Source organism: Cynoglossus semilaevis, chromosome W, assembly GCF_000523025.1.
Source record: "Cynoglossus semilaevis isolate Cse_v1.0 chromosome W, Cse_v1.0, whole genome shotgun sequence".
Taxonomy (NCBI): Eukaryota; Metazoa; Chordata; class Actinopteri; order Pleuronectiformes; family Cynoglossidae; genus Cynoglossus; species Cynoglossus semilaevis.
Window position 1 is genome coordinate 11,889,822 of NC_024327.1, and position 10,831 is coordinate 11,900,652.

At 42.3% G+C, this 10,831-nt stretch overlaps 1 protein-coding gene across 1 annotated transcript in view; it reads right to left on the reverse strand.

Moving 5' to 3' along the window:
• Positions 1–195: 195 nt before the first annotated feature.
• The window catches only part of LOC103397220 (cAMP-specific 3',5'-cyclic phosphodiesterase 4D-like), a 24,240-nt gene continuing 13,604 nt past the window's right edge, over positions 196–10,831 (reverse strand). Inside the window, exons 6-14 of the mRNA XM_008335440.3 lie at positions 6,904–6,997; positions 6,613–6,788; positions 6,425–6,523; positions 6,163–6,327; positions 5,931–6,030; positions 2,310–2,464; positions 2,018–2,140; positions 1,215–1,397; positions 196–1,120 (exon numbers count right to left, since the gene is read on the reverse strand). Of these exons, the coding sequence (XP_008333662.2) occupies positions 605–1,120; positions 1,215–1,397; positions 2,018–2,140; positions 2,310–2,464; positions 5,931–6,030; positions 6,163–6,327; positions 6,425–6,523; positions 6,613–6,788; positions 6,904–6,997 (1,611 nt within the window). The 3' untranslated portion in view covers positions 196–604. The remainder of the gene's footprint in view (positions 1,121–1,214; positions 1,398–2,017; positions 2,141–2,309; positions 2,465–5,930; positions 6,031–6,162; positions 6,328–6,424; positions 6,524–6,612; positions 6,789–6,903; positions 6,998–10,831) is intronic.

Sequence of the window (10,831 nt, forward strand, 5' to 3'; positions counted from 1 at the left end):
CCCGGACGCCTCCCTCGGGAGGTGCTCGGGTGCCGTCCCTCTGGGAAGAGACCCAGGGGAAGACCTAGGACACGCTGGAGCGACTACGTCGCTCGGCTGGCCTGGGAACGCCTTGGGGTCCCCCCAGAAGAGCTGGAGGAAGTGTCGAGGGAGAGGGAAGTCTGGGTGTCCCTGCTCAGACTGTTGCCCCCGCGACCCGGCCCCGGATAAGCGGTTGATTATGGATGGATGGATGGATGGATGGCATGTCAGTAATTGTCTCTGTAGGGGGATGGACACCTAATAAAATCACTGCTATACTTTCTGGCAAGGCTGAGGCAAAGCATGAAATAAGAACATGAGACAATGTGACATTACGGAGCACACTGTCCATGTCCTACAGTGGAGGTGGAGAGCTGAACTAAAGACACACCGCTTCGGTACAGATGTGGATGAAAGACGGTTTCCTGAGTGCAAAAAAACTTGAAGTACCAGTGGGCATGTCTGAATGAAGCTAAAAAAGAAGGATGGCCAATATGGACAACGCTTTGGAACCATAAACAAATATGTATAAAAAACACAGCTAGACTCAACAAAATATTCTATAAATAATCATCTGTCATTACTAAGAAGAACAGTTAGTCAGGTGCTGTCCATACACTGCTGTGTCGGAGGATTTCTCTGTCTCCTCATTGTCCTCCACCTCTGCTATGTCCTCCTCCAACACGTACGGTTGCAAGCAGGGTATCTCCTCCCGATCCTCCTCCCCCACCTGTTCATTCAAAGGAATCTCTGTTGATTCAGAGTCCTGCGTACAGAGTGTTTTAGAATCAGTACAGCTGTTGTCCTCTTTCTTGTACTCTTCCTCCTCGTCTTCCTCCTCTGGTTGACTGCCACTGTCTTTCTCAGTGTCCGACTCGCAGTCCTCTTCCAGGGTGAGCTCAAACTGGAACTTGTCCCCACCAGGGGGTCGAGTGCCGTCCTCAGGCTCATCCAGTGCTGGAGAAGGACTTTGGGGGATGGTACTTTGGTACCAATCCCTGTTGTCTTCCAATGTGTCCAGGATGTCTTGGGCATCTGGATGGACCAGGTCAGCCCACGTCTCCCATAAAGGGTGAACGATATAATCGATGAAACCAACCTACAAGATACAGAAGTAAATGAAGGAGATTTATATTTCTCTCTGTGTGTGTTCACAGTGGATTGGTGTGTGTGTGTGTGTGTGTGTGTGATACCTGGCTCTTTTCTACTGAGGCGTTGTGTTTGTCACACATGGGACTGATCTCCATGCCTCGCTCCCTCTCTCGATCGCCCTGGCTGAAGAACTCCTCCATGATGCGGTCCGTCCACTGCGTGTACAGCTGCAGAGGTTTGGTGGGGTTGCTCAGGTCCGCACAGTGAACCATGTTCTGGAGAACCTAAAAATACAAAACAACAATAGGAAATAAAACACACTGCTACCTGGTCAATCACCAGAACTGCAATATTATTATCTGTCATTGTGACACATCACACTACTGCACACAACAAACTGTGACCTCTTCTTTAACCCATCACCCATGAGCAGGGGGCTTAAGCACCTGGGGAGCAGTGTGTGGGGACAGTGCTTGCTCAGAGCACCTCAGTAGTAACTTGGCAGCTGGTGGACTCAAACCTGAAACCTTCCTAACCCAAGTCCGCTTCCTTAACCACCAAGCCACCACTGCCTCATTATAGTGTGAAATTTGGAAAACAATTTTCTCCATTTAATAAATAAAACAAAACACTGACTATATTGAAGGTGTGATCCTGATGTGATAAGCAATCCTGAAATTAAAAAAAAAAGTTTGATTTTGCTGTCAGGTGACCTACAAAAGGATTTATGTGTGACCCAAAGTTGAATATTATATGAAGAAACCAATGTGCTTCAGAAAATTCAACCTGGACTTATTTAAGAGCCAAAGGCCAAAGAATGTAGACTGAGCAGTTAAATATAATTAATAAAATAACAAAATAATTAAATACACTGTGATAGTTGTGTCTGCAAATAAATCCCAACCTGTATCCTGTCAGAATAGTTGTCCAGCAACAAGACACCAGAGCTGGTCACCTTCTTGGTTTCTACCATAGTCTTCAGATCAGCCAGTAGATTCATGTGCTTTGACATGTCTGTTGCTAGCACCTTAAAAAATAATAAAATAATAAGGTCATTTAGAATTCTAACAATCACAATTAAAATACTAATTCACCAATAAAATTAAAATATTAAATAAAAGCTTTATCATAAGTAAAGTGTACATAATGTGACACATGTTCTTATTCATTTATTTTTGCACTGAACAAAGACTTACAATATCAATGACCATTTTTCGCAGTGATTGTCTTTGTTTTTTGGTCAGGTTTTGGAAGATGTCACAGTTCTCCTCCTGCAGAAGCTTGAAACCGACTGCTAAATGGTGATTCTCCAAAACAGACGAGTCATTGTACATCAATGCTAGCTCAGAATCTGCAAGGAAGACAAAAGAAATATTGGTTAAAATTTGCAAATTTACATGATTCCCCAGCACAGTATGGAAAAAAACATGTCAGATAAAAAGAAAAATATATGTACTAAAGAAATCAACTCTCGCATATTTAGTGTCACGGAATAATAAAAAAAACAACTACTGAGTGACTCCATCCTGCAGCAGAAAGCAACCACTGAGAGGTTTCCCCATTGAGGGTCATCTGAAGGTCCTCTGGCTGTATTTAGATTTTCCATTAAGATGCATTAGTCGCTTTGGAACAGAGTACAGGAAGCAGAAGGGAGAAAGGGAGACCCTGCTCTGTTTCACTGAGCAGATCAGACTGGTGGCTAATAACTAGGATGAGTCACACTCACCTTACTGCAGGGATTCCCAATTTGGCTTTATGGGAACTACACAGCACAAGAGAAATACAGTGGCTTGCAAAAGTATTCATACCCCTGGAACTTTTTCACATTTTGTCACGTTACGACCACAAACATAAATATATTTTATCGGAATTGTATGTGAAAGACCAACAGTGGCATACAATTGTGGAAAAACAGAAAAGTGCGTTGTGCAAAAGTATTCAGCCCCCCTGAGTCAATACCTTGATGAACCACCTTTTGCTGTAATCTGTCTCTACCAGCTTTGCACATCTACAGACTGGAATTATTGCCCATTCCTCTTGCCCAAAACCATTCCATTGTAGCCCTGGCTTTATGCTGAGGGCCGTCGTCCTGCTGGAAGGTAAATCTCCGCCCCAGTCTCAAGTCTTTTGCAGACCCAACAGGTTTTCTTCCAAGATTGCCCAGTCACAGAACATCTGTGTTTGTACTGAGATTAAATTACACACTGGTGGACTCTATTTAGTCATTAGGTCAACCTTCGATCATTCAGCAATCATCAGGCAACTTCTGAAGGCAACTGGATACAAAAGAATATTTTTGCACACCGCACTTTTCAGTTTTTTATTTGTAAAGGCGCTTTTAAATAAAATGTATTATTATTATTATTAACGTTGTCAGGCGTGGTTCTTTTCAGGTCATTCTATCTGCGGCAGTTAGATGACAACAGTGGTGACTGAATAACGTAATTTTCGGCACCAACAAAGACCAACACAAAGTGGCATACAGTTGTGGAGTAAAAAGAAAATTATTCATGATTTAAATTGTTTTTTTTTTACAAATAAAAAACTGAAAAGTGCGGTGTGCAAAAGTATTCAGCCCCCCAATTACAGCTGCAAATCTTTTGGGGTATGTCTCTACCAGCTTTGCACATCTAGAGACTCTTTGCTTGAGCTTGAAAGATTTGCGCTATATTTCGGTCACGGCACCAGTTGAAAAATTATTGGTATAATCAATCCGGCCCTTCTTCGTTCGTGAGCACGACACCAATTGGAGGATTTCTTCTCCCCGTAGTCACAGCACCAATATTGAATAAATCACCTTGTAGGTAGTCTCAGGCCAGGAACGAAACAGCCTGTAGATTCGTTTAATAACAAAACGCCAAAACAAACAGGTCCAAGAGCAAAATAAAACGACTGGAGAAGTATTCAAGAAAATCTCGTACAACAGTCGCCAGCACGCAAGTTCAAGAACTAAATTTCCCAGAATAACTTCCAAGAATAACTTCCAACGTATCATGTGGTTTACGCTTCTATACCTGTGTGGGGGGAGTGGCTTTTGACTTCCCGGGTGTGTGTTTAAATGTTGTAAGCCAATGGAAGACAGAGGTTAGGCCTCTTGTGGCCTATCATATTATTGTTATTGTATCATGTTTGTACCTGCAGTCACCACTATGTGGCGCAGCTGCTCCATGATTCAGCAGTGTTGGAGGACATGTTTATGAACCTTTTGTCGCTGAGTAGATGTTATCACAAAAGAAGTGGACGGAGCCTTGAGGTCTAGCAAACAACAGGGGGTTATGTAAATCAAAGGAGTGGATGGATTCGGGGTTCCCTGTAAGGATGTGGATTGGGAGGCTTCCCATTGTTCCCAGGGAGTAGAGGTGTTTTGGAACAACAGGGAGTAATCTAGAGAGTTGGTGTGAAGAGAATTTAGGAGAAATTCTCTTTGAATGTGTGGGGCTATGTGAGTGTGTGTGCTTGGGAAGGCATTTGGTGTCTTAGCAGCTTCCTGCTTTCAGACCCAAACCAAATGTGAAAACCACTAAAATCTAACAAAAAATCTTGCAATGAAGCAAAACAGCTCAAGCTCAGTCAGAGAGCGTTTGTGAACAGCGGTTTTCAGATCTTGCATCAGATTCTCGATTGGATTTAGGTCTGGACTTTGACTGGACCACTCTAACACATGAATGTTTCATTTTAAACCATTCCATTATAGCCCAGGCTTTATGTTTAGGGGCGTTGCCCTGCTGGAAGGTGAATCTGCACCCCAGTCTCAAGTCTTGCAGACTCCAACAGGTTTTCTTCCCAGATTGTCCTGTATTTGGCTCCATCCATCTTCCCATCAACTCTAACCATCTTCCCTGATCCCTGCTGAAGGTGAAGCACCCCCAGAGCATGATGCTGCCATCACCATATTTGACAGTGGGGATGGTGTGTTCAGAGTGACGTGCAAGTGACGTGTTAGTTTTCTGCCACACATAGCGTTAAGCATTTAGGCCAAAAAGTTCAATTTTGGTCTCATCTGACCAGAGCACCTTCTTCCACATGTTTGCTGTGTCCCTCACATGGCTTCTGGTAAACTACAAACGGGACTTCTTGTGGTTTTCTTTTAACAATGGCTTTCTTCTTGCCACTCTTCCATAAAGGCCAGATTTGTGCAGTGCATGACCAATAGTTGTCGTGTGGACAGATTCCCCCACCTGAGCTGTGGATCTCTGCAGTTCATCCAGAGGCACCATGGGCCTCTTGGCTGCATCTCTGATCAGTGCTCTCCTTGTTCAGCCTGTAAGTGTAGGACTGTGTCTTGGTAGGTTTTCAGTTGTGCCATACTCTTTCCATTTCTGGATGATGGACTGAACAGTGCTCCGTGAGATGTTCAAAGCTTGGGAAATCTTTTTATAGCCTAACCCTGCTTTAAATTTCTCCACAACTTTATCCCTGACCTGTCTAGTTTGTTCCTCGGACTTCATGATGCTGTTTGCTCCCCAATATTCTCTTAACAAACCACTGAGGCCGTCACAGAACAGCTGTAGTTGTACTGAGATTAAATTACACATTGGTGGACTCTATTTAGTCATTAGGTCAACATTCGATCATTCAGCAATCATCAGGCAACTTCTGAAGGCAATTGTATGCACTCAAAAAGGAGCTGAATACTTTTGCACACTGCAGTTTTTATTTGTAAAAAAAAAAAATCATGTATAATTTTCTTTCTACTCCACAATTGTATAATTGTGTATCACACCCGGGTTTCAGTCTGTGACTGATTGTAAATAGACACCAGAAGCACCAATGAGCTACTGATGTAGCTGTTAAGACAGAGCTGTATTTAGACTCACTCGTGTTGATGAGGAACTGATTGGAGACTCCAGGATGGTCCACGTCATGGATTGCACTGGCGAAGATGGCAGCTAAGATTTCTAGGTCAGTGAACACAGCCTAACAAAAAAACAACCCTGCAACTAAGAGTCATTGATTAAAGTCAAATTAAAGAGTTTGATTGAAGCTGATTGTGGAAGTGTGGATGCATGTGTGTGAGTGCACCCGTGCATGTGTTCATCTGCACCTCACCTCCAGGGCAGGGGTGGACGGCATCACGTGAGTTGACTGGGTGACGTGAGCGGCGGGGATGTTGTTGTGGTAGGCGACGTCGCCATGGTAATGGTCTTCTAAGGTCATCAGGTATGTTATAAAGGTGTCGAGTGGAATTTTAAAAGTTTTTAACAAGTCCCTCTCCTGTAAACAGCACATTAAAATAATAAGTTGAAGGCCAAAGCCATTGTTGGATTCAGGTGGAGCAACGGGGAATAAGAAAAGAGTTGAAAATCGTCACCTGGACTATCGTATACATTATGACTGTTAACGGCCGGTTCCCAGAGAACTCTGAGATTTTAAAGACATTAAGACCCCATTTATTCACATTCTCCAATTCCTGCCAAACAACAAAAGGCATAATAAAAATAATTATTTTTTTCCCCCTGAATTTCACTCTTTACACTTATGAAGGACACACAAACGCACCTTAGCCAGCTCATCCTCTGTTTCTGTTTTAACACCAAAGCGAGGGATATTAGAGTTTGAGAGGCTGGAGGAGTGTTGCAGCTTTTTCACCCCACTGATCTGAGACATGGGTTTGTTCTTCTTCTCCTTCTCCTTCTGCATCTGAGGCGACGTCATCTCCACCTCATGTTGCTTGTCTGGTCACATGTGGAGGAATAGAGGTGGAAATTTAATGTGAGGAAATTCTTGTGATGGTCATTTGTTTTTTAATGGCCAGTGCGATCAACATGAACTGTTCCTGTCAATGCTTACCCAAGAAGGTGCTTGAGATGAACTCAGACACCTGGTTTCCAGAGCGGCTCATCTCTGATAGGTGGGTCAGCTCCCTGTTCAACATCCTCTTGAACTACAGAAGAAACACGGACACAGGAAGAATTGTTAGTCAGTTGTTTACTGGCTGTCAGAGAAGAAACTAGAATTTTCAATGTACACCACTAAAACAATCACATCTTATTCATCGAGAGAGTCAAGAAAAAGATAATAAGGTCTAAATGACCTTATTATCCACAGACAGACCCGGACTAAGTTCATCTTAGTCTGATTTGTCCACAACCAGGCCGACTTCCTTCATACTCAGTTTTAAAAGCTATTAAATTTAGGATATGCTCAGAGGATGCTGCCTTCCCATTACAGTAAACTGCACGAATGATGAAGATGTAATTTTGTGCATAGCTGCAACTACAACAGAGAATGAGCATGAGCAGGTGGAGCACTTCCTTTGATCACTACCTGGGACACACCAACCAGGTGGTGAGGAAAAGACATCAGAAGACATCTCACCTGTATGTGAATGAAAGACGGCAAAACTACAGATAGCAGGGCAATAAATATGGAAGACAGGTTTGTGGATAAACAGCTAATCCATGGATATCTTCAGATTATGTGACAATAGTGCCACAGAAGGATGTAGACTGCCTTACTCACTGAGTTTTATCAGAAAGAATGGAGATTCTGATAAATTCAATTTTAGGTAAAAACGCCAAGATAAAGCATGTGATGCAAAGAATCCACAATTTTCTAAAATGATCGACTTCCTGAGGAGTATTTACCTCTAAGCTGTTGCATGTTTTTGACAACACTAAGCATTGTTGACTGAATCAATGATTTTTTTTTTCAACTGTTTTGGAGATTTGAGAATCATTTTAGAAGACGTGCCTGGTTCTTGAAACATAAGTTTTTCTCAACATCTAATGCTTAGATGCCAACATAATGAGAACAGGGTTAAGGATGAATAAATGAAAATAAATTTTAAATGGAATGTTATAGGGCAGTGGTGGCTTAGTGGTTAAGGAAGCGAACTTGAGTCCGGAAGGTTCGAGCCCACCAGTTACCACTGAGGTGCTCTGAGCATGGCACTGGCCCCACACACTGCTCCCCGGGCGCTTAAAGCTGCCCACTGTTCACTTTGATGATGGGTTAAAAACAGAGGTCACATTTGCTTGTGTGCAGTGTTGTGCTGTGTTGTGCTGTGCTGTGTCACAATGACAAGTAGTTCACTTTCCTTTTCCTTATTCATTTTGACTAGGACAGGGATAGAAAAACAGAAACTGTATCCAAGATGTCATCACAGTTAGTCAGAGACATGCTGTCTGAGATAATAAATGTAATTTCTAACCCTTCTTCACCTCTGTCTCTCCTCTCCGCCCTGCACCTAATTGGAGTGGCTCACGCCAAATTTAGCTGTCTTTTGATTGGAAAGGTCAACTAATTGACATGGAGTAGGATGCTCGGAAATCAGGGAATGTCTTAATTGCTTGCATAACCTTGGTTATCAAACAGATTGCAAAACAGCAAAAAAAAAAAAAAAAATAGCTTGACTAAAGCCAATACACTGTTTCACTGTCTTTCCCAATGTACCGTAAAATTAACTCTACATTTTATTGATTCATTATATACACTGATACAAAATCCTGTAAATGGACAATTACAATGGTCCAAAATGCTAACTGTGCATTTGTGTGTTGACATCCTTTTGAATAACACCCAGAGGCCTTTGCTAAGAGGCTTTTTAAAATGGAGACACAAGAGTCAAAGAGGCATCAGTGCTTTTGAGTTTTTGTCTGGTGATATAAGAGCAGGCAAGTGACTAACAATGCTGCTATTGTGTTAGTCACAGGTTACAAAAAATAGGAAACATTTGTATAAAAATATTAACCAAAAAACAAAGACAAATTTGCCTGGCTATATTGTACAGGTACTGTTGACTCACGAACCATTGCTTTAACAATTAAACATGCTTTAGATACAGAACTATCTTAAAAAAAATGAAATTCACCATGTTTTTCTGCCCAGTACATTTAGCCATCTAGCGATAATTTTGCATACACTGGAGCATCATAATGTCCTCTAAACACCATTAATCTTTAACGAATAATGGCTCTGTTATAAGTGAAAAGGACAATGGAAGTTTGTCAAATCTATCAACAACACATTCCAAAGAATCCAAGGTGTTTGATATTTAAATTCATATAAATTAATTTTCTCAAACCCTAAATAAGTCACCTTTAGACACTAAAACAATAACAGAGCCATATCTATATGTACCTCTCTGGAATATGGTCATTGCTCAATCATTTTGTCTACAGTGCAGCATCATCATCACCTCTACCAGTTTATCATTTATAATTCATGGCTTCAAAAAAGTCACACAAGAAGCAAAGCTTTTTCAGTCAAATCCATAGATTATAATATTCTAAACAGTGAATAGAAAACTCAGCATATTACGTTTATATAGCCCCAGGAAACAGATAGAAGATCATTTGCTTCAGGCATTTTGGTAAGAATATAGGATGGGACAAAAACAAGACCAAACTGTATATTTATAAGCAGAAATACAGCCTAGTTGAGGAAAGCATAGCAAAAACTAATAATCCTAAGATCTGTCCAGGAAAAGTATTCCACATGTACAGCCCTGTGAGCTCATTTCACTGTAAAACAAGGCGATGCTGTCCATAAATGCAACATCCTGGTTCTGTCCTGTTGATATCCAAAGACACTAGTCAATTTCCGAGGATAAGCAGGTTCTGAGAGGAGATGCAGGAATGTTGTTCCACAGAGATCTGATGAAAGCATATCATGACCTCACACACTGTGATGCGCACACACACAGTCTCAAACAGGGACACACTGCTGAGGTTGTGAATAATTGATGATGGCACAGAAGCTAGTTAGATGCCAGAGCAATGGGACATCAATGTTTTTCAGTCATCAGCTTCCAAACAGGGCTGCCCGTCTGAGTGCCTGCTACTGTGGCAACGATGACACCAGCTCGCATGTAAAGAGCACAAGCTGCTTCAGTCACTGTCTCACGCCAACATCAGCCAATCAGTGGCCACATTTGGAAGAAGTGTGAGCTCATCACAGCTTCTCATTGGCTTGGTTTGGTCCTGACATGAAGATTGGCTGGAACTGAAGCCAGTTGAAAATCACTCTGTTCAATTTTGTCATTCCTGTGGTGGGATAGGATTTGTGTGTGTGTGTGTGTGTGTTTGTGTGTAAGAGATTGTGAGTGTAGCTGTGTCCCTCATGGGGATCAAAGCCTTCTGAGGCTCTGGTTAGGTTTTATTATGATACAGTATTAATATGAACAAGTGTAAACCGTGCTGGTTAGAAGTGCTGGTTACCTCATCCAATGTCAAACAATATTAAAAAGGACCAAGGTCAGCTTTGACCTCCATATTCACGTTGGTGTGAGTCACTGCTGAAATGAAGTACACAGAAAAAACTAAAAAACTATTAATGCTGTCAAAGAATGAGCCACATAATCATTTGTATTGGTCTCAGTAGCAACGAAAGGTTCATGGTGACAACACAGACTGTGCCTCATCTCGTGAGCACGAGAAAGTATATCTAAGACATTTTGCCACACAAACATACATGGTAATACATTATAAAAACAAATCATGAACAGTACATACGGTTGGGAAATCTAAGATACCAGCATGTCATGCGTGACATGCTGCTCACGGGACCCGGCTGGGCTCAGCCCAATCAAGCGACGTGAGTCCAGTGGGCCCACCACCCGCAGGAAGGCCCACAAGGGGCCGGTGCCTTGTGATTTGGGTGGCGGTTGTGGGCGGGGACCCCGACAGCCCAATCGCTGGACAACCACTCTGGCTATGGGAACATGGAAGAGCCTGAGCTCGTGTGGGAGGTTGAGCGATACCGACTGGATATAGGC